The sequence below is a fragment of the Astyanax mexicanus genome, chromosome 10 (assembly GCF_023375975.1).
Source record: "Astyanax mexicanus isolate ESR-SI-001 chromosome 10, AstMex3_surface, whole genome shotgun sequence".
In the NCBI taxonomy this organism is placed as follows: Eukaryota; Metazoa; Chordata; class Actinopteri; order Characiformes; family Acestrorhamphidae; genus Astyanax; species Astyanax mexicanus.
The window spans coordinates 48276245-48304094 of record NC_064417.1 but is presented as its reverse complement, the minus strand read 5'-3'; the positions used below and the strand labels follow the sequence as shown (position 1 = coordinate 48304094).

Sequence of the window (27850 nt, the reverse complement as noted above, 5' to 3'; positions counted from 1 at the left end):
CAAAATCAATCATGTGACCAGGTTTATCGATCCAGAATGCAAATTATTGGTTTTATTTTATTTATTTTCACAATATTACACAACCTCACTACTGTCCAGTTCAGAATATTGATGACTTTTCATTTAAACTAAACTAAATTTACTCTCTCTCTGTCTCATACACACACTCACATATAAAAGTTGTTAAATGTGGAATATGGAGCTAGACTAGCATTAATTTCCTCCATTAAAGCTTTCTGTTAAACTTAATACCTCAGCACAATAATTTATTCTAATATAAAAGCATCAAAACTACCCAGAGATATTATAATACCATTAAGAAAAGGTTTATCTGTCAGGACTAAACCACACCACACTATTCAGTTTTAATCCTGATTAATCATAGAATATTGTGGTGATAAATAAAATAATTTTTAAGCGAATTTCACTACTAATTTAAATTTAATTAAATAATTTTTTTTTTTAAAGCTTAGTCTTAGGGAAAGAAACAGTGAGTGTAATTGTGATTAATCTGATTATTTCCCTTCAATTAATTAACTCCAGTAAATAAAATGTATATGTAATTATTTATGTTTGGTATAAGAAGAACTAAAAGTGGCACTAGTAGTAGTGATCAGTGTTTATTACAGTTCACTCCTGCAAAAAAAGTTGAAAAAAGATCATTTCCTTCTTTTCTCTGGGAAGAAAACAATCACAGTTCACACTCTCAGGCATTTTTTTTTCTTTTATTGCTGCTTACCATTACAGCACTATTACAGCCAGGCCGTGAGAAACAGCAGACCAGTCGTTGTTTCTATTTACATGCACAGATAAGGCAGCCATGCCTCTGTGTGATTTGTTTAAAACTGTTTCTCTTTTTCACGCTGTTTTTCCTTTGATTCTTGGATCAGCACAACTCTTTGTAGAAGAAAGGCTTCTCCAGCATCACACGCACAAGTTGCAGCACAACATAATGGGCCAAAAAATACTAACACAGCTTTAGCTCCTGTTAATTACCCAGGCAGAGACGCGGTCAGCGAGAAATCTGACGTCCCTCTGTGTGATACAGAACCTGGAAGAACTCCAGGCCTTTGGAAAGCCATGAGACGAAAACAGAGAGCGACTTAATGAGTGGCTCCGTCGCGCACCTCACTGAGGCTCCAACAATGCCATAAATCAGCAGACCTGGCAATGGGGCCAGTTTGTAATTACACATCTATGATTACATGCAGAGAAGGGATTTAATGTAGCAGGTCAGACAGACGGAGCTCAGCTGTCCAGGGACAGAGAGACAAAGAGGCAGAGAAAGGAAGGCATTCATGCAGGCCTGGACTTCTTCTGGGAGACGGAAGCGGAGTGTGATTGTGTCGGAAGCCTTGTTCAGTGGCTATTATTTCCTGCTTGGCCTTCTGTTTTTCTCATTTCTCTGTGAGCCTCAGTGAAGCACTGGCCGTGTGACTGACGGGATCTGCAGCAGAGACCTTAAAAAAAGTCCTGTAAAACGTTACGTTCAGTGATCTTTACCAGCAGTGTGTGCCCAGATTTTTCTAAAAGTGCAAAGCAATGCGAACACATGCTGATAACGGGCTGGAAGAGCAATTATGCTGTTAACTTAGAGATACATTTTAAATCTTAAAAGTACAAAGTTTTAGAACACATTTTTGCCTTCAGGTCCAGTCTATAACCAGGAAATGATACAAAATCCAGTGTACAAAACTTGGCAATAAATCACGTTTAAGACTTTTAGGTAATACAACAAACTAAAAACTGAAAAAAGTAATTTAGGTGTTGTAAAAAAGTATATACCGGTAATTGAATATTTGTGCCCTTATTGATCACCAGAAGGTAATTCAGGTGTTACTGTGATGTAATAAATTTAGATGATATGTTAAAAATTAGACAGTGTAGTGCAGAATAAATGGTATGGAATGTTGCATGAGTTTTAAAAGAAAGTTCGGAAAGAATTCCTACCCTGGTTTTTAATCACAGTTTTCATGCATCTTGGCATCATGTTCTCCTCCACCAGTCTTACACACTGCTTTTGGATAACTTTATGCCATTACTCCTGGTGCAAAAAATCAAGCAGTTCAGTTTGGTGGTTTGATGGCTTGTGATCATCCATCTTCCTCTTGATTTTATTCCAGAGGTTTTTAATTTGGTAAAATCAAAGAAACTCATCATTTTTAAATGCTCTCTTATTTTTTTTTCTCTCTCTCTTATTTTGTTTCTGTTTCATTTTTACAACATGAATATACCATACAGGATTTACTCAAAAAATATGGTTTTAATGGTTTAATCTGTGACCTGTTTCTTGATTCAGCTCCTTATGACCTAATGTTTGTGCTGTTTATAAAGTAAACTAATCTCACTTAGTCAGAGACACTTTATCACTGCTCTCTGCGTGAATCCCATTTGTTGCTTTGCTTGAATCTTTATTGGGTTCCTGGTTTAAAGAAAAATATTAGTACTGCACACAGTGGAACAAACGAAGCCTTGTGCTAAGTCATTAGCATCAAAGGAAGAATATGCTTGCCTTGGAACTGAAAAAATCTGGATAACCACACATTTGAATAGCAGTGACAATTGTGTGTTTGGGAACACTGGTTTGATGTAGTCAAAATAATGTCTGGTGCTGGTGTGCTTCACTGGGTACTTTTACATAAATATGTTTATTCTGTCCGCAGATCGTCACAATCCGTTCGTGGAGGTCTTCAGTACGAAGATCCTGTCTGCGTTCAGGGAGGATAAGACGCTGGTGATCCCCTGCAGAACAACATCTCCTACTCAGAATGTCACACTGGAAACAGTGAGTATTTCATGCATATTATTTCTCATTTATTTTATTGTATTGTTGATTTTTATATTTAATTCTATTCTTCTATTCCTGTTTGTGTTTTATTATGCTGTGTCTTTTTTTATGTACCTTGTAAGTTTTGGCTCTATCATCGATGCCGCAGCCATCTGTGGACAGAGTCTTAAGAAACCATAACTGGGCTCATATTCTGTGGTGGGTTAGACATCCCTGCCTCTCATTCATCACTCAGCATGATGCCACCCAATGTGGGCATCTGTAAGCTGACATTGCAGAATTGTACCCATAGCATTATGCTCCTGGTGTGTAATGCTGTCCTGTAATGCCACATTAGCAGCTGAACAAAACTAAATTGGGTTGAAATAAGCAGACGTGACAAAAGTCATGGGTTAGCACTGTTTAAATAGATAATGAAATGCCCCCTTCCTAATACATTGTGAGGTATTATCTTGTGATTGAAGTTGGGAAGTTGTGTGGGTGAGACATCCTTACAATGGACAGCACAGTGATTGTGAGAGGCTGTGTCTGGCTAGAATTGTCCACATGAACAGAGAAGTGACTCTGGCTAGAAATTACATTCACTTTCCGTGCTTGAGGCTTTAAATGCAAACAAATGCTTCTAGAGTTATACAAAATACTTGTATGTATACATATATAAAGCAAGTCAAACATTTTAAAACACCCCTTTTTCATTTTTTTCATTTTAATTTTGCCATGTAAGTTCTTCAGGTCCAGTGAATAATTTAAATTGGTACACAATCAGGTAAACTTAAACTGTATAAAGATAGCATTAAACTGTTGGTGTATTTAAGGGAATACATGAAAATTGTGCATTTTTTAGGGAACAAATGATTGACCAAAAACTTACAGCTGATCTGTAGCAATGGAAATAAACCAAGCTTTGGAAATGGATTTTAAAACATGTACATTTTCAAAGTCTTTGTCCGTAGTAAAGCAGAGCATCATTTACACACTTACACACAGCACATAAGCACTTTCCTCCTAATAACTAAACAAATGCACAGAAACACAGAGAATTCTGTAACTATTTAAAAATATAAGTGGTTTCTTTAGATGATGAAGCCAGAGAGCAGTGAGTACGGTTTCCTACACCTTCAAAAAACTTTTGGAAACTGGAGAAAACTGCTACAGAAACACGTCTGGCTGACCCACATGGAAACAGCTTTAGCCTTTAGCTTAGTTTAACATTAAGGAACGGCTTTAGAGGTCTGGCAGGTAAAGTGCAGATATATACTGTAGGAATTGCAAAATAACTGCCACTTGACTACTTAAACTAAAAGTGAGGAGATATTGAGGATGTGCTTGATAAGTTCATGGGACCCTGGCTGACTTTCAGGTTCTCACAGCCTTCAAACCCTCCCTGAAGCATGCGGATGTGGACAGGGACAGTGGCAGAGGCACAGGGAAGCTCAGGATGGGCCACGGAGTCATCCTGTCTGCATCCTGTAAGAACAGGAAGGTGGTCCTAGACTTTTTTTCCCCCCCGACCAGAAATAGAAGATCCACGCTATAAATACGACCCCTGTTTTATACATAGGAAATACAGGTAGGAAAAAACAGTCAGGAGAAGAGGTCAGGGAGGTTGATTAAAATCTTAATGCATTTTCCAATGGAGGTATTCAGGAAGAGCCGCTGGGTGCTGTTGGCATTTCTGATGTTACAGATGCCAGTGAGCTCTGTAGCTCTGCCCCATAATGCATTGCTATGAAAAAAACAGTTCTCCGGCAGATGGCACAGACAGTGGGCTTGTGTGACTTTCCTGCTACTGGAACATCTGCTGCATTGGTGTTCGCTGCTTCCGTCCTTCCCTCCCGCCTTTTATAAATTTACTGTAGGACCATAGATTACTTTTTATGTTCAAAGGAAAATAACTCACTGTAATGAACTCTGTACTCTCTTTCTTTTTTTCAGACACCCGTCATGTCAGATGCAAAATGGGAAGGTGTCAAGTGGGACCCAAAAGTGGGTTTCCAGATTCCACTGGAACCATTTGACTACTACAGCATGTTCTTCTGTACCACCAGAGCCGACGGCAAGGACGTTACATCTGACTTCATCTTTATGCGCCGCAGTGAGTGCTTGTTAATGTAGTAGCTGCAGTAGAACATCAGTGCACCGTATTGCGCATCGCACAGCTGGATTTAGATTGTGTCAGTGTGTCTCACAAAAGGCGTGCACTAATTCTCTTAATTCATCATGGTTGTGTTTTGGGCGTAACGGAAAATAAACCAATCAGTGTGACACTTGCCATTCACTTTAAGAGGCAGGTGAGCTCTGACTTTGGCGTTTAAAGTTTAAAGTCACTTTGCACTCTGCAGTGCGTTTGTGTGTGTATGTGTGTGTGTGTGTGTTTAATGAGCGGGGGTGTACGAGGGCTTGGATCACCTATAGGAATGGACTATTGTCAGGGTTTTAATCAGTCAATGGAGCTCCTGTGTTTTCCACCACGGAAATACTATAGCAACAAGCCAGAAATTTATCTGAACACACCTCACTTACAGACCACCACGCCCATCAGGGACGCTATTTTAACAGTGCAGGTGCAAGGCATGAAAGTAGACTGTTAAAGGGGTGTAAGATAAAAAAAAAAGCATCGAGACACGACGTGCACATGGTGTTTGATAGGGCCTGTAGTCTTGTACTAGAACCTCTTAATAAAATTTTACAAACCACTTAGCTGCACCTTAACAATGAACTCTATTTCAGGAAACAGATCCTGTACTGTTACAACACCCTATCAACCAACCACTGTACAATAGTAGCACCTTAGCAACCACCTAGCAACAACTTACCAACCAACACCTGTGTATTTCTCCTTTTGGGCTTAAGGACCTTAAATACTTGGAATTTTCCAGTATATTTTTGACGGAATTGATAAATATTTTGATTATACAGACAGATCAGATTATACAGTTATTGCATTTACAGAGATTACATTTAAACAGGTATACAGTAAAACTGTAATTCTTACAGTATTGAAAAGCAAACGCCATTCTTCCTATTATTATTCATTGACCCTGTATATATGATCTATTTTCTGTGTCTAGCCCGCGAACTGAACAATGTACAGGCAACTGCATTGTATCCAAAAGTCCTGGCTGGAGACTCCATGGTCCTCAACTGCACGGGGAAGACCACACATAACGGCCGGATAGAATTTCATTGGGAATTCCAGAAAAAACCTGTGAGTTTTTAATGATCACTTTCCTAACATAATTTTATTACACAAAATCACCCTAAATATAGCAGTTACTACTGAGAATTGGTAGAATGTAAAGCTGTGTGATATGTACTGTAATATTTTTATTTTATTTCTGTATTTTATTATTCTGTATTTATTTCATTCATTAAAATATCACCCAAAATATAGAATTAAGGGTTGAGTATTGGTATAACGCTGAGTGAGTGCAAAGATTGGTGATATTTATTATACAATACATTCATTAAATAAAATATCACCCTAAATATAGCTTTACATGTTGAGTGTTGTTAGAATGAGTAAAAATAACGCTAGGTGATATTTATTATATAATACATTAATTAATTAAATTATTACTCTAAGTGTTAATAGAATGTAATGCTGGTGATATTCATCAAATAATACAATAATTAATCAAAATATCACCCTACATATAGCATTAAGAGTTGAGTGTTGGTAAAATATAACACTGAGTGATGTAAGGATTGGTAATTATTTATTATATAATACATTACATTATGACTGTAAATTAAGTGTTGAGTGTTGGTAAAATGTAACACTGAGTGATATTTATAATATAATACATTGATTAATTAAATGATCACCCTAAATATAACATTGAATATTTAGTATTATTAGATTGTAACACTAGATGATATTTATCATATAATACATAGATTAATTAAAATATCACCCTAAATATAGTGTTGAGTATAAAGTATTGGTAGAGTGTATTGCTAGGTTTTATTTATTATATAATACATTGATTAATTAAAATATCACCCTAAATATAGTGTTGAGTATTGAGTATTGGTAGAATTTAATGCTTAATGATATATTTTTTTTTAATTTACATTACATTTGGCAGACGCTTTTGTCCAAAGCGACTTACAATAGTCAAGTACAATGTAAAATAAGTTTAAAGGTAAAACATCTTTGGATAGGGATAAAAGGAGGTCAAGGGGAATAATAGGATAGAGGAGTGAAGGAGAGGAAGAGGGAAATGAGGTTAGAAGTAGTTAGTGTGTTAGAGGTGTTAGGAGAGTAAGTGCTCTTTGAAGAGCTCTGTCTTCAGGAGTTTATTAAAGATAGCGAGAGATTCTCCTGATCTGGTAGTAGAAGGTAGTTTGTTCCACCATTGGGGAACTCTGTATGAGAACAGTCTGGATTGCTTTGTGTGAGTGTTTGGCAAAGCGAGGCGACGTTCATTGGAGGAGCGCAGCGGCCGGGAGGTAGCGTAAGCCTTCAGGAGCGAGTGCAGGTAGGAAGGAGCCTGTTCTGTCATCACCTTGTAGGCGATTGTAAGAGCTTTGAATTTGATGCGAGCATCAACTGGTAGCCAATGGAGCTCAATGAGCAGCGGGGTGACATGTGCCCGTTTTGGTTGGTTGAAGACCAGACGTGCTGCTGTGTTCTGGATCATCTGGAGTGGTTTTACTACACAGGCCGGGAGGCCAGTTAGCAGGGCATTGCAGTAGTCGAGGCGTGAGATGACGACCGCTTGCACCAGGAGTTGGGTGGCCTGTTGCGTCAGGAACGGTCTAATTTAGAGTGATATAAACTTATATAGAAGAATATTGGTAGAATGTAAAACTAGAAGAATTAAAATGTTAAGAAATAATTTTTCTGTCCACCAGGTCCGTCAACCTCACAGAATACACAAGACGAGAGAAGAACAACATGGAGATATCATTGTGATGTCTAACGCATTAATCATACTTAATGCTACAATTAAAGACAAAGGCACCTACAAATGCACAGCAAAGCTGGAGAATCGAGTGGAGTATGCTACAGCTAAGGTCACTGTGTTTGGTGAGTACGTTTTGTATGATGACGAGTGAATTTTAACAAGATCATGTGTTTAAAAATGACTTGTTGCGTTTGGTTAAGCACTTTGGTGGTGAGAACTGTGATTTTCTGTGTGACTCTTTGCAGAGCATCCTTTCCTCAATGTGAGCAGAGGTCATTATAAGGAGGTTATCAACATTGCAGAAGGCAGAAGATTGATGCTCACCCCACACGTCAAAGCACTGCCTCCTCCAGATAAAATAGTTTGGTAAGATTATACAGATATTACACACATCAGGAGCACGAAAAGCTTTTATTTTTCTATTAATTTGAACAGATGTGAGGACTACCTGTTTACACATGCACTGCACAGACAGCACTTTAATAACTATAAGACTGTAAGATTTAACTGTTGCTGTTGTCTACTGTACAAAAATTATAGTATTACCATATGTTCATTTTACTGCATTTGTAAAATCCACTATATCTCTTTTGACACACTTACAAAATGCATCAGCAGTGACAAATTCTGATATTTTACTATTCAAATACTCTATATTATACTCTCTCTATAGTGAAATGTGCAGTTGGGTTGGTGTTCTTTAAGTACTGATGATATTCTTGTTATTATTTTCTTGTTCATAGTATTACTAAGCTATAAAATATCTATTTATTGTCCAGCTCTATTGAAATTGGAATATTAAATGTTTAAATATCATAAATAACAGAAACATGAATAAATAAAACATTTTTAGCTTATTATAGCATAGAGAAGTATTACTTTTCTATGCTATAAGAGTGTAGATTAGTTGGTTTGTGTTTTTGTGCTGCTGTCTTGATTTTTAATCTTAATGTGAATACCCTGGTTGAATAAAGGTAAATAAATAAATAAATAAATAAATAAATATTTGGCGCACTGGCAAATTTATATCAATGGGCTTGCCACACTTAGTAAATACAATGGGCAATTTAGAGGTCAGGAAATATTGTTGAGGCTATTTGCATAAATTGTATGATAAGTCAATAATGCAATTATCTGGACAGGCCTTATCAAAAACTCTAATAATACTCAATATTCAATGCTATATTTAGGGTGATCATTTAATTAATTAATGTATTATATTATAAATATCACCTAGCATTACACTCTATTAATACTCAATACTCAATGCTATATTTAAGGTGATCATTTAATTAGCGTTACACTCTAATAATACTCAATACGCAATGCTATATTTAGGGTAATCATTCAATTAATTAATTTATTACATATGATAAGTATCTTTTAGGGTATATTAAAATAGTTTGTGAACAAGAATTTACCTGTACCTCATCTTATTTTGCGACAGTACCTCTATAACTTTGCCCTGTGCTCTTTTTTTATAGGTACAAGGATGGCAACCCCATCACAGACTCCTTATGCTATGAGACACAGGGTTATAATCTCACCATCAAGGAGCTGAAGCCGAAGGATGCTGGAGTCTTCACTATCGGGCTCTCAAACCAGGAGAAGGGGCTTCAGAAGAACCTGAGCTACACAGTGCTGGTCAATGGTATGCATGATTAAGCTAACAGAGCAGGACACTGCAGGGAAGTTGTTGACTCGTTTGTCAAGTAGTTTTTTTTTTTATCAGCCGTATCTGTGCTGCCCTCGAGGCCTGACTGCAGGTAGCTGTGAGGAGTGGAATTTCTGGCGTGCTGTTGTGCAGACTGAGTTGGTGCAGCGAGCACAGCTGGAGTTTGTTAGTGGTCTTTTGAAGGTGCTGTGGGGATGTGCGGGTCTCTAGCGCTGCACTCTGCTTTCAGTCACAGTCTCCGCTGGACTTACTCTAGCGATTACTGGATTATTGGATAAACTGACCATATTACAGCATGAAAACTGAGTTGGGGTGCCTCAGGATTTGGTCTGATAATTGCATACTCTACATAATCTAAAGTAACTTCAGTAAAATTAGTGTACAAAAGAGTAAAAGGCACTAATTAGAACATTTTTACATACAACAGTATCAGACTGAATAACTGATTAAAATGCCATGTTTTAGACTCATTGCTGCATAAGTATGCTTTAGTCACAGATAAATGATTTGGTGTAAATACACAGACATGCCAAAAGTCAAGGAATGTAAATTGAACATTAATTAAGTGTTACATCTACAGACAGCTTGGGAAGTTGTAAGTATAGCTTGTATATAAGAATGGACAGTCTGTCCCTGTTCACTTCCATAGCAATATTTTAAAGCTGAAATTTTGAAGCCAAATCAGGGTCTGAGTTTAATGTTTGTTAAAAAATTAGACAAAATTTAGCAATTTTGATGCACAGTGAAAATCTATGTATTGAGAATGCATCATAGAAGGCATTACCTCCCACAGTGGACAGCACTGTGGTAACGGTAAGGATCGTGACCAGCAGTGTCTGGTTAGAAATGTCCGTGCCAACAGTTACTGCAGTAGGCGAAGAAAAACTTAAATTTCATATAATTACAATTGTGTTGTCTTTAAAAAAAAGGTATGAATGCTTTGATGAATGCTATAATATTATCAGTATATCCTTGGCATTTAATGGTCCTAATAATAGCAGTAATATTGATTATCAATAATAATTTTAGGAACGATATATCATCCACACAAATCTGTAATTGTGTAATAAGTCAGTTTGCTGGCAAGTTAAATCAAGTCTGAGAGAAGAAAAGTCCTCAGTCCTTAGTCTTTCCATTCCCTCATGCTTTCTAGGAATTCTCTGATCATAATATACAATAATACGAAACTCTCTATTGTTGCATATAAAAGAATTCTTACAGTGGAACATTGTCCAGCTTGGCCCGCATTATTAGAGTCCCAAAAACAACCTGCAGTCACAAACAATGGAAACAGAATTCAGAGATTTCTGGTAACAATTAGGCTTTACATCAAACAGCTTTAAACAACAATCTGCTCAGAAAAAAGTAAGTCCTCAAAATATCTCAAACAAAGACACTGTGAGAGAAATGTCTCTCTCTCTTATGTGTCTCTCTCTCTTATGTGTCTCTCTCTCTCTCTATTTCTCGTTCTCCTCGTTCCTTCCACTCATCTGTTTTGTGTAAATGAAGTGATGAATGTTCTTCTGTTATTGTCAACTGTCTCTTTCTAATGACCTTTTCACCCCCACTCTCAGTGTACTGTATTAACAGACATTTCTTTTCACGCACTATTAACAGTGAGCAATATGGCGCAACATTTTCCCTGAAGCTCTGCACTCTCTCTCTTTCTCTTTGTGTTTTTCCAGTCAAGCCCAGGATCTCTGAGGAGGAAGTGGCTCCTGTGGGCCCTCAGACCTACAGACACGGCCAGAAGCACCATCTCACCTGTACTGTCAATGGATACCCCATGCCCAACATCACCTGGCTGTGGCAGCCGTGCCAACCCAACCCCCAGCTCACAGCGTGAGTCAGCGTTTCAGCGTAAAACTGCTATAACTGTCCAGAGCTATCAGAGATGTTTTGGTACAAAATAGAGGTTATTTGGGGTGTCTCGTGTCTGACTGGGCAGGGTACTTTGTGTTTGTTGTGATGAGTGTTTCCTAAGCCTTGTAATTTATTTGGAAAAGTATTCACAAATAAATGACTCACAGCAGGAATCTGACCAGCGGTCAAAAAACAACGGGTGTGCTGCTCCTTAGTAAACTATTATTGTTATTATTATTTTACTCATATTTCATGTTTTCTCTCAATAGACGTGTTTGTACTGAATAACTGGGTCATTTTAGGACAATTTTCTATATACCTCATTACATTCATTAAATAAATGCTTTTTTGTGTGTTTTAAACCAGGCTATAATTTCAAATGGGTTCAATTAATAATACTATGGATCATTTCTTCAGAAATACAAGGAATAAATCTGCCTTGAGCAGGTCGTCTTCACAAACCATTGTAGTGAAAAAAGTATATGCATTTACACTTGTTTAGTTTAGTGGATGGATAGACCAATAGAAATAAATTTTTAACATTACTTGAAATAAACTCTTATTTTGTATTAACTTCCATTCAAATTAAAGAAAATACAGCTTCTTTGATTTTACCAAATTAAAATCTCTGGAATATAATCAAGAGAAAGATGGATTATCATAAGCCATCAAAGCAAACTGAACTGCTTGATTGTTTGCACCAGGAGTAAAGGCATAAAGTTATCCAAAAGCAGTGTGTAAGACTGGTGGAGGAGAACATGATGCCAAGATGCATAAAACTGTGATTAAAAACCAGGATTATTCCACCAAATATTGATTTTAAAACATTATGAATATGAACTTGCTTTCTTTGCATTTTTGCAGTCTGTAGTTTATAGAATAAAACATTAATGTTCATTTTACAGAAACATATTCATATAAATCCTCTTTTCACCCTGTTATTTAATACTCAGAACCCACACAGGAGAGAAAACCACCACAGAGCAGCTATTATTATTTAAGTGGTGGGTCATTATTCTCAGCACTGTAGTGATACTGAGGTGGTGTGTGTGTGTTTTAAAGAGCTACATTATCCCAACAGTGTATAACACACAGTGTATTAACCTAGACAGCTTACCTAGACTGTGTAAATGCGCATCTCCTCTAATGCAGGCTTTTAAATAGACATGGGTATCCAAGAAATCCTCTTCTAGACCATCCTTTATTCACAGAACACACTAAAACAAGCCTTAGTGGTAATATTGTCATACTTTTGTCATTAATGATAATAACCCTAAATGACCCAGAATTACTCCTTTGACCTATAGTGACCAGAATGACTCACAGCTGCTCTTCCAATAAAGAGTCTGTTCTTTTTTTTTTGACACCCACACACAATGAAGCAAAACTGTAACTTTAAAACTTCTTTTTTTAGTCTGAAGTCTTTATGTTTGTAGAGTCAGAGAGGATATATGAGTTCCTCTGTGTCTGAGCTGATGCTGTGCTGTGTTGCTGTCTGCTGTGATTTTCAGCCTGTACCTTTCAGATACAAGACAAATTCTCCCAGTGCACCCGACTGTCAAGAGCCATAGATTTGCTAGATCGCAAAATCAATCAAACAATAGGCAATTACCCCTGGGTTATCGCAGCAGTAAATCCTACTAAAAGCAGTTCTTGGAAAGCACACAGGACCTGAATTATTTTGCACCTCAGGCAGCATGCTTTGACAAGTACTCCTGTTAATTACAACTAATTATCAGTCGATGGAGGCGTTTGCCAGAATTGGGACAGAAGCTATATTAAGGGTCAGCCATGCAGTTTAAAAGATAATCAGTTATGGCACTGAAAACAATAGCACACAAATGTAGCTGTTAGAGAGGCCTGTTTTTCAGCAGCTAATGAGGGCGGCATAACGCTGCTGTCCAGTGAAAAACATGTATCTCAATTTTTGTCCATTTGTACAGTAGCGTTTAAATGTTTGGACACTCAATGTTTTTCTTTATTTCTTTATGTAATTTATTTTCTACATTGTAGATTAATATTAAAGACCTGAAAACAATTAAGTGACATATATAACATAGAAACAGTAAAAAAAAAAGTGTTTGTTCTCCACATTAATCCCGTGATCTAAACCTGATGAACTGAGATGGTGATTTGAGGTGATTTAATTTGGATGAGCTGGAGCTGGAACTTTTGTCCAGCACCTCCAGGAACTCCTTCTTTCAAGACGCTGAGAAAACTATTCCAGGTGACTCTCCCTCATGAAGACACTGCGATTAAAATACCAAGAGATATATAAATAGAAATGCTTTAACTCTTATTTTACATTAACTTTATTCATTTCATATTTCTGTTGTCCTGTAAAGTCCCCACAGTGTACACTGCTTAAGCAGTGCTTCTGCACATATTATCCAAATGTTGAGCTCTACTGAGCAACAGATGAGCTTCTTTAATAACATATACAGAGACACACTAGCTAGAGAAGAGTGTCTAGTAGGGAGTGTCTAATAGAGTGGAGGACAGTGAATGAACACAGTGTTTAAAAACTCCAGCAGCACTGCTGCATCTGATCCAATACACTGAGAATAATGACGCACCACCCAAATAATAATAGTTGTTCTGTATCCCAACTATTGAAGAACATGATAAAAGGAGGATAATAATAAAATATACAAGGACACAGACACAGGACTAAAGTCTGTATCTAATTCTAGAACTACATGAGTGTCCTATATGACCAGTGGAGCTGAAAAAATGGAAAATAGGAAACAAAGCTTGAAAAAAAAAATGGAAAAAGGGAAACAAAGCTTGGTCACAGTGTTATGCTCGATCAGTGCGTGTCAGACTAATTGATGGGGTGAAGAGGAACAGCAAAAACATTCCTCTACAGTAGAGTAAATGTTTTGTCTCAGCAAAAACTACTGATGTCCACAGTGTCTGCATCAAATCCATCATATTTAAGCGATGCTGAAGTCATGACTGTTTGCATGACTGGTTGGTTTTGGGGTTGTAGTGTTAATGATAATGGATAGTGGGTCAGGGGTATGGGGGTGAGTTTTCTAGGCCCTGGATCAGCTGGAAGAACATCCCAGGCCTCTTATAATCAAGCGGGTGAGGAGTTATCAGCCGTGCCTTGTTGACCAGGGAGGTCTAGGGATCAGCCTTATCTCAGGCAGCCAGAGAGCGGGGGTGTTTCCTCTGTTGGTGACGCATAACTCAGCCCTTCCTGTCACGCTGCCTCTTCCTCTCTGGCCTCTGCTCTCATTAATCCAATTGTTGCTCTCCTCAGAAGGATGCCGAGCAGCCTTTTGTTGTCCTGCAGACCCTGAGGACTGAGGCAGGCAGCTCTGCACGCTGCACTTAAACACAGCGAGGCAGAACAAAAACAACAGAAAGGCAGATATTTCTCAGTGCCCCTGAAAGCCTGGGGTCAATGGTGAAAGGCAAACAGTCTGGAGTGGCATTAGTTAACAGAGCTGTTGTGCTTTTCCCGTCACTCTCGTACCCTTGTTTGTTGAAGGAAAACCCTGTTTTCTAAGTGTTCCTCAATGAAAAGAGGGAAAATGCCCTCTCTGAAAAACCCTGTGGCTTCAAGCCCTGGTATTTCCGTCTGTGTATACAAAGGTTCAACGCCAAGAACATCCTCTTTTCAGCTCCTGTTCTTAGAGGTTGTGGGCTTCTAAAATTAAGCCAGGTACCAATAAGCACTAACAGGGTGTTTGCAGATCCTAAAATGTCTTAAAATGTCTTTGGATTTTTTTTTATTTAGGTAAAGCCCATTGTCTTAAAATTGCCCAGGCAGTAAATACATTTTTGGTTATTTTGCATGCATTTTTCTGCTTAAAAATGTTGTATTCAAGTTAGCTTACCAATTAAATATAGGTAGTGTAGATGGTACTGTAGGCAACTGTAGGTATGGGGGTTAGATTGTCAATGCAATTAAGTATTTTGAATTGAGCCTAATCAATTTTTGTGCACAATTGTTAGTTTATGTTTGTTTGAAATACTAGTTAAGTATGTAAAATTAATTTTGGTGTTGTTGCCATTTGCTTAGATGTTATTGTCAAAGTAGTCATTTTTTAGTCTCTGATTGGTTAAACATTTATAAATTAAAAATTACTGTAGATACCCTGCATCAGAAATGTGTGCATGCATGCTAAAGATATGTACATCAGGCTAGGCATGGACCAGGCCACATACTCTTTGAATCTCCAAAATTGTAATTCTTATCAAGTAGAAAAAAAATCAACATTTTCAGTTAATTCCAATTTATTTTAGACAATTTCCATTTGTTTATTCATCATTTTGTTATATTTCTTTAAGGAGAAAACTGTAATGAAGGGGTCTTGTTCAGCTGAAATATGATGTTAGCTGTACCGGGCTAGGATAGTAATGTTAGCAGAGCTATTTTACCCATAGCATTTGTTTGTTCACCAAAAAACTAGTTTCCTTTCTCTGTGTAAATTTTACTCACACATGATCTACTGTGGTTCCTATTCTCCCCATATGGCTTTAATCTAATGTAGTACTGTCAAAGCGCATAGTATTGTTCAGATCAGTGAATATTAAAAAATAAGAAAGATTAAGATACAGAGGTTTTGTTCCAACAGTGACCTTGTTTTTGGTGATCATATCACATCTGGATTTCACATGACCCCACGAAAAGCCAAGTGTGAACTCACCCACCGCACATTGTGCTCAGATTACGATCAGATCACTTAAAACACATTCAGAGGTAGATCTTAGCCATGTGGATCCATGTGTAGATGTAAATCATTCTGCGTCTTCACTAAAACACCAAGTAAACCTGACAATCAATCGATTAATCAGGTGTCTGAGCATTAATCCCACCCTCCTGGACCAGAGTTCCTCAACAGTTATGCAGAAGAACTGGTTTTGGTTAAGCAAAGAAAAAAAAAAGTGATGTGAGTGTGAAGAACCTTTTAAAGCAGATGATTTTTACACAGATTGGTGATTTTCTGAAGAAATCCACCTGTTTCAAGTCAAACAGTTAGTTGTTATGTTTAGAAGTTGTTGTAAGAGCATATTGTAAAAGGGCTAAAAAGAGAATATTGTAGAATTTTAGTTTCTTTAGGTTCTTTGAACTTTAAAAATAATGAAAATGCGTCCCAAAAGAACATATAGAAATAACATATTAGTATCCCAACCCTTTTTATCATGTCGGTATTTGTCAGTCTTATACAAAACGTTGGTAGATCGCTGGTTCAAATCCCGATCATGCAGCTTGCCATCAGCTGCCAGAGCCCTGAGAGAGCACAATTGGTCTTGCTCTCTCTGGTTCGGGTAGATGGCGCTCTCTCCCCACATCACTTCTAGGGTGATGTGGATCAGCACAAGACTGCATCTGTGAGCTAAAGTATCAGAACCGAGTCGCTGCGCTTTCCTCCGAGGGTTAGCGCTGTGATGCTGCTCGGTAATGCTGCATCAGCAGCAGTTCTAAAAGAGGCGGAGTCTGCCTTCACATGTGTCGGAGGAGACATGTGCTAGTCTTCATTCTCCTTGTGTTGGGGCATCACCTGTGACAGGTGTTATACAACTGACTAGCAACTGAATGAGTGAGACAATTGGCCTAGCTAAAATGGGAGAAAATGGGAAAAAAATTAAATAAATGTATTAAAATTGATGGTCTGTCCTTAATGCCACCCTTGTTTTGTCAATTACAACTTTTCCTTTTCCCCTTACCTTACAGGTGCAGTCTTTATACTGATCCAATCACAGTTCAAAAGCTGAACTCAAGTTCCAACTACCCAACTAACTTCATTAATGGCATCTCCACCTGGTCTGATGTTTTAAAAGGGGAAAACAAGGTAAGCACCCTGCGCTGCTTTCTAACATCACTCATTTTGCTCTTTTTCGAAGCACTGATCTCAAATAACATGATGAATCTGCAGAAATGGCAATCCAGAAAGTCCATCCAGCCATTATTTTGTGAGTGGAAACAGTTGCAACAGTGCATTTACATAATCATTGAACTGGCAGGAATGGCTTGTTATTTGGACAAATAATGATCCAGCCGATCTGCTTTGATTTAGCTTAAAGTAACTGTGACTGATTTTGACCTTGAAATGTGCATTTTTAGAGCGGAGCTGAATTCAGAGCCAGACAGGGGAGCAAATTTAAATCACATGTGCCATAATATGTGATCATACTGAATGCTGAAGAGAAACAGAAGTAGGATTCCCTAAATACAACAAAACATTTTTTTTTCTGTGTCAAAACTTCAGTTAATTTGGTTAAAGAGCAATTTATTGAGTTTGACTTTTAAATTACCTTTGATTTTCTATTATTATTACTTATTTACCATTTGGGACACAACTTTACTCTTGGACTGTACCAAAGGTTGGCTTCCTACCACAGTTTATTAGGTAACATCAAAATTTCTGAACTTGTGCGAGTATGTGCTTCAGTACACTTCGATCTAATAGCCCCAGTTTATTTCCCTCTGCTGCACAAAAGCTGTCAATCACTCCTTAATGGAAAACAGCGGCAACTTAATGGAGCAGATGTGGTGGAAGACCTCCTCTTTTGGGACATATCAGTCCATCTGAACTTTCACTGGACGGAGGAATCCTCATAAAACAGGACAGTGATCCAAGCCATTTCTTTTAAACTAAATTATCCTTGAATTTGAGAACATTTTCAGTACAGTCTCTGTAATCTTCTGCAAAAAAAATACTGTTTCCTCCTTTCTTAGAAACATACAACACACACCACAACCCATAATGCTATGGGAAAACCATCAAAGGCCCTCCCCAGCTACATGACTGTACCACATCACAGCACATTCAGCTGCATTACAGTGTGGTTAATGGGGTGCTAAGTCTGTCACTCTTTTCCACTATGCATTGATTGCCCTCTTAAATGGATTTCTTCAAAAAAACTTTCTACGTGTTCTATATAGTAGAGTAGGGGCACAAAAATCCTCGGGGACCTCGTTACCAAAAGCATTCAGCCTACACTTAATGAAGTACATGCCTTTAAATGCCTTCAAATGCCTCAAAGTATTTTCAAAAGCCTTTAAATATAGCATTCCTGTATACTGTATACATTACTGTACACTGTAAGTATTTAGGCCAATTAAAAAGCTGTTTATAGTAAAGTAAATGAGTATGTGGGCAGTAAGAGTGCATTTATTTGGTTGCATGTTTAGGAAGTGGCATGATACCACCTTTTTCATGATGAAAATAACTTGCAATACTGCAACTTTGAGTACCTGTAAAAAAAAAAGCAATGACACTAATATACTACCCTTTTCTTACTTTTTAGCTAGTGGTAAATTAGTTGGCCAGCACACCACTAATAAATAATTACATGCAAAATCTGCTGTGATGAATTATAATTTTCCTTGTAATTAATTACAATGTATATACATGAAATAAAAGAATCAATGTATGCTCAAAACAAAGATACACTATATTTTATTTATATTGAAATATGTTTGTTTAATTTTGTCTTTTTAACTTTAAATACATGTTCAAGTACCAGCTGAATTTAAAGAAAGTAAAAAAATATCAATAAAAAAATATGAAAAATACAGAAGGAAAATTTGTTATGTTTCAGATTGTTGAATCCTCCTCCTTTGTATTTAGATGAACCAGTTTATTTGATTGGTGAAGGCTTTAACACTGCACAAACAAACCCAACAAACTTCTGGTGCATCTTATATTCTAATATATCTAATGGTTGTCCTGCATCAACCACAGAAAAAACAGACCTCTCTTTCCCTGTTCTTCTAATCATCTCATAGAAATGTTAATATTATTGATTGTGCTTTTATTTTACCTATCTGTACTTTTTACAGTTAATTTAAAATGTATTCATGTTTATATGCATATTTAGTGTCTAAAGATATGCTGTAATTGGATTCACCTAACAGAAAGCTTTCACATGCACGTATAGCATTCCTCTACATCAGACCTGTACTTACCTCAACACATACTTAATAAATAAACCTAAAGCATCCCATCATAGAAAACCTCTGATCATAATCCAGGGCCAAACGCACAACACTTTTCATTCTAAAAAAATATTTAAGGTGATTTTCCTTCGTTCTGATGGTCTGCTATAATCTCACAGCGTAAATGTCACGCCCACTTTTCCTCAGTGAGAGTTTTAGTCTCTAATGCACATAAATTTAGATGGAAACCATATTTACTGTGAAGCTCCCGTGGCTAAGCTGCTGGTGCTTTATAGGAGTAAGACCCCGAGGTCAATGACAACAATGCCCAGTTTAGAAAGGTTGGGATTTGTTAAGAGTGAAAAAGTGAATTCCTTTCTGTCACCTCATATAAATTCCCCCGCCCTCATCAACAGGCTGGTTAGAGGCTGCTTCAGAGCATGGCCCAGAGCCACAGATGGAATGAGAGAGAAGAGAGAGAGAGAAAGAGAGAGAATGAGAGAGTGAGAGGGGGGACTTGGCCGGTCGAATTGACCAGCAGGAAAAAAGGGAAAGTCAAGGTCACACAGAATGCCTGGCTAGGTCGTCTCCCAGCGACTGAATTCTTTGAGGTGAATTAGTGATAGATTTCCATGCAGTCCCTGCAACATCATACTACACCATAATACTACTATACAGCTCTGTTTTTTTTAAAACAAGAGAACACTTTAAAATGATTAGCTTCTTTGATTTTACCAAATTGAAAACCTCTGGAATATAATCAAGAGGAAGATGGATGATCAGAAGCCTTAAAACCAAGCTGAACTGCTTGAATCTTTGCACCAGGAGTAAAGGCATAAAGTTATCCAAAAACAGTGTGTAAGACTGGTGGAGTTATTCCACCAAATATTGATTTCTGAACTCTTAAAACTTGAATATGAATATGAACTTGTTTTCTTTGCATTATTTGAGGTCTTTTCAGCCATTTCTCATTTTCTGCAAATAAATGCTCTAAATGACAATATTTTTATTTGGAATTTGGGAGATTTGGGAGATGGTTTATAGAATAAAACAACACTGTTCATTTTGCTCAAACATATAACTATAAATATCACTATATTTGTATAACTGTACATGATATTATCATCCCCTAAACCCTTAGCTAGTACTACATTTCAGTCTGGTATTATCCTTGTTTCTGTAATAAACATGAAAATATGGAGAAAAAGGCAGTAGTTTGTTTCCAATGGCTTTCCAAAGGAAATCTATATTGAATACAGATTACCATAAGCCTTCTTGGATATTTTTCAGGTCCTCTGGAGCAAAATGAGTGTAGATGAAATCCTCAGTGCTCTGGGATGGAATGTAACACTTCCATTCTTTGCACTCGTTGAACTGAATAAAAAATCTGAAATCCTCAAAGAAAAGCACTGACTTCTAGCCAAAGCCATTTTTTTCATTGATTGTCAGATGTAACAGGTCTCAAACACAATAGCCAAAGGGCTGTCAGGAAGTTTACGTTGAACACACGGTGCAACGCCTTACCTTTCATGTGACAGCCTCCCGCATCTGGTTCCTTGTCAAGAAAAATGTTATTATTTTGTCTACTTTGGCTGTTAAATGAGTTCCACTTGAATGGTTGCAGGATCAAGTGCAGCATTGTAAATGTGCATCAGGAAATGACATGAAAGCCAGGCGCTCACTCTCGGCCGCGCTCTCAGCAGTGCTTTTGGCCTTAAAAACTCCAGATGTATCCATCAATTACTGTGAAGGCTGGAGCGTGGAAAAGGCAGGTTCTGATTTGACCTATGGACCATCTGTTAAAGGCAAATAATTGATGGAAATTTCTTATTTAAAGCCAGTTCCCCCCTCCCAGCTTAGCCGAGCCAATTGACCCACTCACTAGAACCACCAATGCTGCCTTCTCTAAAACATGTGAAGTCAGCCAACACCTCTTTTTGAACTGCCACCAATGCAGCATCACCAGACAGCCAGCATACTCAGAGGAAAGCGCTGGATCCCCAGCTCTGATATATCAGCTTCAATATAGGACAAGATAGCTATCAAATGACGGTGATAATCAGCTGCATCAGTTATTATCAGTCATATGTGCATCTGTTTGAATTGGAGGAGACCTAATTTGTTTTGAATCAATTAGACCTAAAACTTGGTTAGTGTACCTAAATTGTAAGATAATGAAAAGTATTTTTTGTTATAGCGATAGCTTTGCACAACTACGTAAAATTTTCTGGTCAGGTGAAAAAAAATAGATTTTTATTTAGTCTTCTTTTTGACTTAATTTAAGCAAATTTAGATTTTAAATACAAAGAAGAAAATATATTTTTATATTTTTATTTTAAAAATAAAGAAGGCAAAAGCTATAGAGTTAGCAGCTTAGAAAAGGACACTTAGTTTCTCTGATTTTGCTATTTTTAGATCTATATGTTTATATAAAATGATCATCCTAATTTTGTTCTATGAACTATGGACAACATTTCTCCCAAATTCCAAATAAAAATATTGTTGTTTAGAGCATTTCTTTGTAGAAAATGTGAAATGGCTGAGTTTTCAGACCTCAAATAATGCAAAGAAAAAAAAGTTCATATTCATAAAGTTTTAAGAGTTCAGAAATCAATATTTGGTGGAAAAACCCTGGTTTATAATCTGGTTCTCCTCCACCAGTCTTACACACTGCTTTTGGATAACTTTATGCCACTCCTGGTGCAAAAAAATTCAAGCATCATCCATTTTCCTCTTGATTATATTCCATAGGTTTTCAATTTGGTAAAATTAAAGAAACTCATCACATTACACACAAACACACTAAAGACTGTTCTTTTATACTTTACATTTTATTTTATTGTATTCATACGTATCGTTATATCTATCTATCTTCTATCTATTTTTAGGAGGTCTCTTATTTTTTCCAGAGTTGCAGATATTTACTGTGGTGTTTTCATATGTAAAACATGTGTTGTTTGTCTTTTCACACAGACTATAAGCACCCTGGTTGTGACAGCTAACGTGTCGGGAGTCTACACTTGCAAAGCCAGTAACGTGTTGGGAGAACGGTCCATACAGACCTATTTCTATGTGGATGGTAAGTGAGTTAGCCACGTGTAATGAGGGGTTCTACGACCAATAATCACTTCTTTCCAGCAGGCACAGGTGACATTTCAGTGAGGCTCGCCCTCCTGGGTATTATGTTTACAGGCAAGCGTACTGTAACACGCGGTCATGTGGTTTGTATTGACCTAGACATGTGTAATGAGTTGCTTAACCCAAGAATGCCCACACTTAATTGTGCAATATGGAGAGCGGTAGGGGGGCATTAATTGAAACCATGTCACGGTGCTGCATGGCAGAGCAGAGCCGGGGAATGGGTAAAACACATGCACTGCCATGTGTCTGTGTGTAAAGAGTCTAAACTGTGTAACTGCACTGTGCTTTAGCTTTTCTTCAGTGTGATTAGCTTTTATATGCAGCTGACCAGGTTCAAATGTTTCTGAACCAGAAAATAAAACCCATCGTTTAGTGTGTTATGTAATCGGGAGTGTGTCAGCTGTCTCTGCGCCGCAGGTTGGAACAATGAGGGAAAATAAAACTCCTAATGTTCTCTGACCTGTCAGCAACTCCAGATGACCGTTCCTTTCACTCCAATAACATTTCAATAACTCAGTTATAATTATGTAATGTTTTCCATGAATATGTACAGTTGTGCTTGAAAAGTGTGTGAAACCTTTAGAACTTTAGACATTTCTGCATAACAATGACTTACTCATTTATTGTTTAAGGAAAATGATACAATATTGCCTATTTATGAATTTATATATTACAATATTACATTTGTGTGGAAATCTGGTTAAGTTTTAAGATTAAGATGAAGTCTTTAGAAGTTTAAGAAATAAAAAAAAATCACAAAGGGTTTACATACATTTGAGCACAATTATACACAGTAAAATGTAACTGCTCTAGGTATTGAATTAACATAATTTAAATACAACTGGATAATTTGAATGGATACTCACCGTCAGTGTGTAGTCATCCCCCCAGGCTACCTTTCCCTGTGTGTTCAGGTATAGTATAAATTGTGGGACAGCTGCCAAACCGCAGTGTTGAAGGCTGTAACCGCTATTTAACCTTTTTTTAAGCAGTTGAGACTGGCTGAATGTTGCTGCCTTTAATACCTACTACTTGTCAGATGTAGGTATTATATTGGTAAACTGTTCTGGATCCAGCTTCCAGTCCTGGATTTTATTCTTGCTGAAAATTAAGGGAACAGATAATGTAACTGATTGGCAACTTAGTGTTACACCTACCAAGGCAAGTACAGGAATGGATACTGGACATAAGGTGTTTGTACTCGGTTTAGTGTGTTATTTAAGCTCAAATGTTTTAAGATTTTTAAAACTTAAATAGATTAAGGAAGGCAGTTTCCTCAAAGCTTTTGAGTTCACATAACTAATCAGGGTTTACGGTGTATAAGAACATACAAATTAGGTTTAATGTTAGATATTTTTCCCATTTTTTCACAATTTATCTGGACATTTATCCCACCCATTCAGGTAGAACTCAGCTGTATATCCCTATCACTGATAATGCCCCAACACCAGGAGGGTGAAGACTAGCACACACCTCCTCCGAAGTCAGACTCCGCCTCTTTTCCAACTGCTGCTGATGCAGTATTACCAGAGTAGCATCACAGCGCTAATGATCAGAGGAAAGCACAGGAACTAGCTTCCTATACATCAGCTCACAGATGCAGCCTTGTGCTGATCCACATCGCCCTTTGGAGTGATGAGGGGAAAGAGCGTCATCTACTGTACCTACCCAGAGAGAGCAAGGCCAATTTTGCTCTCTCAGGGCTCCAGCAGCTGATGGCTAGCTGCATGACTGGGATTCGAACCAGCAATCTCAAAAATCATAGTGGCAGCACTTTAGACTTCTGGACCACTCGGAGCCCTGCTTTAAGTTTGTTAACAGTGAATAAAAAATCCACTGCCAGCAAGTAGTACTGTGCCAATGCCATTAAACTAATAACCATTATTTGTCTGAACAACATATTTGAGCTAAACTGTTCCCTTGCGGTTCAGACCGTAATTAGGAGACCCTTCAGGCTGAGAGAGGGAGGAACCTAATCCGATAAGATGGCAGCTAATGTGGTAGAAACTATAGAGCTGTTATATCTGCAGATGGCAGGTTGCAGGGGGTCTGAGGAGAGAATACAGTGGCTCTGAGAACTGATGTACGCTATCACAGAGGTGGGGATGACTCTGAGCGGAGGAATGCTGGTGAGAAAGACCGAATTGTAATAACAGCTGTCTTCTCTTATGGAACGCGAGACGCTCTCCAGTGCTGCGAATAAACAAGTGTGTTCCAGCTCCCGGGAGGCCCGGCCTCAGCCTGGTTCCTATTGTAGCCGCCTCAGGTTGGCCGTCACTGCCGTCATCCTCCAGCAACATGCTTTCAATTAGTAATGATGAAACAGGAAATAACTGCAAATTTGACATTCCTGGCTCAGTGATGTGCAACTCTGTGTTCTCTGGCATGGGCCAAACTAGGACCAGTTCTATTAAAAACCTCTGTGAGATTCTTTTAGTGAGTTTCCTGCTATTTCAAGGCCAGAAATGATGTTTATTTTTGTGTATTTCTTTGTTACTGCTCAAAAATTCTTAGAATGATTCATCCACAGAATATTTTACACGTATTGTCAGCAGTAACAGTAGTGGAATAAGTGAACAATGAGCTTCACTCCCAAGTACTCTATAAAAAAGCATATTTTGGCCAATGGCTTTTACACATGGTACAATTTAATGACGTTGACAAAAGCTCATAAAGTGCAGATTTTAAACAATTAGTTAGAAGAACCCTGAATAATAGAATACAGAATACAGTTGAAACAGTATAGAAAATGCGGTACCACTTTAAAATAAGGCTCCTTTATAAAGGGTTGACAAATAGTTTAAAAAGGAATTTATTAATGATTATAAATTAGATTGTAAATATGTTAAAAACATTAATAATCACAACACATAAATAAAAAGAACAACATTTCTAATAAAATAACATAGAAAGTCAGTTAAGTCATTTAATATATTATTATAGTTATATGAATAAAGAATAGAAATGAATATTAACAGAAATTCCAGTGATGACTGATGGAAAAGACCAAATAAGATAAGAATCACTATTTGGTACACGACAGGCCACTGCTGTCCTTCCTATTTATTTGTTTTTACATTTACATTTAATAAACTTCCTGTTTATTAAATTAAATGTTTTTTACCTATTTAATAACATTAATAAACTAATTTATAAACTATTTATAAACCCTTTATGAAGGAGCCTTTTTTTTTAAGTGGTACCGAAAATGCTTATAAGTAAACACATATGTGTTTCTTACATTTACTTTGACTTTTATTTGATTGCAGACAGTATGAACCCAAGATATTTCATATTTTGTTCAGTCAAATTCATGTCGTCTGTAAATATACAGTACAATCATTTCTGCATTTCAAATGTGTAATACTTTTAAGAAATTTTGGCACTGTTTTAGGTGCAAACACATCTTAAAATCATCATTCATCCACAGCCGTGCCTTTACAATGTGTGCAACATGTGGTTTTGCATTGTCTTGTTGAAATATGTACAGTATGGACAGGGTATGATGCTCTTAGATCTCAGTGCACTTATCTGCATTAATGCTGCATCACAGAAGTGTACTGACAAACCAATACAATGGATTTTTTTATTTATATATCTGCAGTCTGGATGGTCCATTTCATATTTTGTCCACAGCAGAAAGTGTTCATAACTTCTGATATACTGTTCCATCCTTTTCTTATTTAGGGTTGTGTTGGGTTTATGTTACTAGAGTAGGATATTTTTCATGAATATTTTAGTTAGATAGTTAAATTATTGGGCAAAAACCAAATGTCCTCTACATCTTATTATTGCGATAATTCTATATCATTTTACATCATTTTATTTACATATTTACATATTTTTATCTTCATAAACTCTTTTTTTATCTCCCAGATTATCCACACTCTTTGGAGGTCGAGCCCTTGAGAGCAATCGAGGGAGATGACGTCACCCTGACTTGCAGAGGAACTCGGTTCCTGTATGATCGGCTGCGCTGGTACGATCCTCAGAACCGCCTGGTCCACGAAGGCAGCTTCACACAGCGGGTCAGCCTTTACTCCGTCTCTCTGTCTCTCCAACTGAAGAACGTCTCCAAGAGTAACACAGCGGGCTATCAGTGCAGGGCAGTCTGCCTCAGCTCCAACAAAGAGGCCCACACTAATTCTACTCTAGTAATTGATGGTGAGTTCCTTTGAATGAGCTGGTTCGGCTTATTTGTCCGTGTCACATCTGTCTCGATTCATTCAGCCGACTCAGCATTTCCATTTTCTGCAGAATGGAAAATGTATGAGATCTGTTCTTTTTTACAACATCTGGAACATGTGGATGTTTTGAATTTGGCATGCTGGCTGCAATCTAAGGACAGATCTCGAGTACAGATGAGTTTGCTTATTGTGTAACCCGGCTTTGATTTGAACAGAGAGGAGCGTTCCTAAACTGCAGCAGAACCTGACCAATCAGGAGGTGAACAGCAGCAGCACCCTGTTGCTGGCGTGCCTGGCTTTCGGCGTTCCCACTCCATTTATCACCTGGTACAAAGACAAGGTTCCTGTCTCTGAAGGGCCAGGTAAATAATCATACTTCATTTTACAGTCATTTTAATAATTTTAATATCAATTGAATGTATATTGTATTGGGAGATGCGTACAGTATATGCTCTTATGTGCTTATCGACAAAAAATAATACACAAAGACGTTGATTGTTGAAATGAAATGATAAAAAATGCTCCATAAATGCTATATTGGTGATAAATCTGGCAATCAAGCCAAGGAAGTGTTGCAGTCTGGTTGAGACATTCCTGGGAAACCCTTGCTGTGTGTGGGTAAGCATTATCCTGCTGAAAAAGGAGAGGCAACACATGGGGCCACAGGATGAACTACAGATATCACATACAGTATCGCTGAGCTGTTAGTGTCCTTCATAACAATACTAAGGGCGTCCAACTGTCATTTACTGTACATTACTGTACAGATGGAGCAGTGTGTTGCTTCACAGCAAAGGCTGAATTAAAGCACTCCCACGAAGCTCAAATCTCTAAAAAGTTGGTCCCATTCCAAAGCAGTCCATGTTGGACAAGCAGACCATCTTGTTTCTCTCAGTCAAATGATGCACTAGAGTTTACACAAAAGTAGACCTTATACTGGACTTGATATGGCTCTGTCAAAAAACTTTAGTTTGGAACTTTAGTGGAAATTACATATTACAAATGGAATTTAAAAATACAGGAAAGTTGTTTAAAATTGATAAATTATTAAATTATGCATTTTAGAAAATACAATCATTATCACAATATTGAACATTTTAACTACATTAACCCTTAACTGGATTTTACAAACAGTTTTCTTTGTTTCTTGGTTCTCTTCTTCCGTGCTGCACTGTTCATTAACATCATTCTGAACAGATTTTGTTCAGATTTGTAGATAAAAAAATCTGTTTTAACTACAGTCTACTTACTACAAAAATGTTGGTTTAAATCGGGCTTGGGCTTACAATGACAGTTTATTGAGAGGTCCAGTTCGGGCTTGGAGAGAACGTGCACAAGCTTAGGTAGAGGTGGTTAGATGTTTTTTGGCCTGATTTAAGCTCTGTG

The 27850-nt window shown here is 37.5% G+C and overlaps 1 protein-coding gene across 1 annotated transcript in view; it reads left to right on the top strand.

Moving 5' to 3' along the window:
- Window positions 1–27850, top strand: part of kdrl (kinase insert domain receptor like) — a 101998-nt gene that overhangs the window by 19914 nt on the left and 54234 nt on the right. Inside the window, exons 4-14 of the mRNA XM_022684284.2 lie at window positions 2664–2785; window positions 4724–4883; window positions 5860–5996; window positions 7649–7823; window positions 7947–8067; window positions 9186–9352; window positions 11062–11218; window positions 16929–17046; window positions 22110–22215; window positions 26154–26441; window positions 26680–26826. Coding sequence (XP_022540005.2) covers window positions 2664–2785; window positions 4724–4883; window positions 5860–5996; window positions 7649–7823; window positions 7947–8067; window positions 9186–9352; window positions 11062–11218; window positions 16929–17046; window positions 22110–22215; window positions 26154–26441; window positions 26680–26826 — 1698 coding nt within the window. The remainder of the gene's footprint in view (window positions 1–2663; window positions 2786–4723; window positions 4884–5859; window positions 5997–7648; window positions 7824–7946; window positions 8068–9185; window positions 9353–11061; window positions 11219–16928; window positions 17047–22109; window positions 22216–26153; window positions 26442–26679; window positions 26827–27850) is intronic.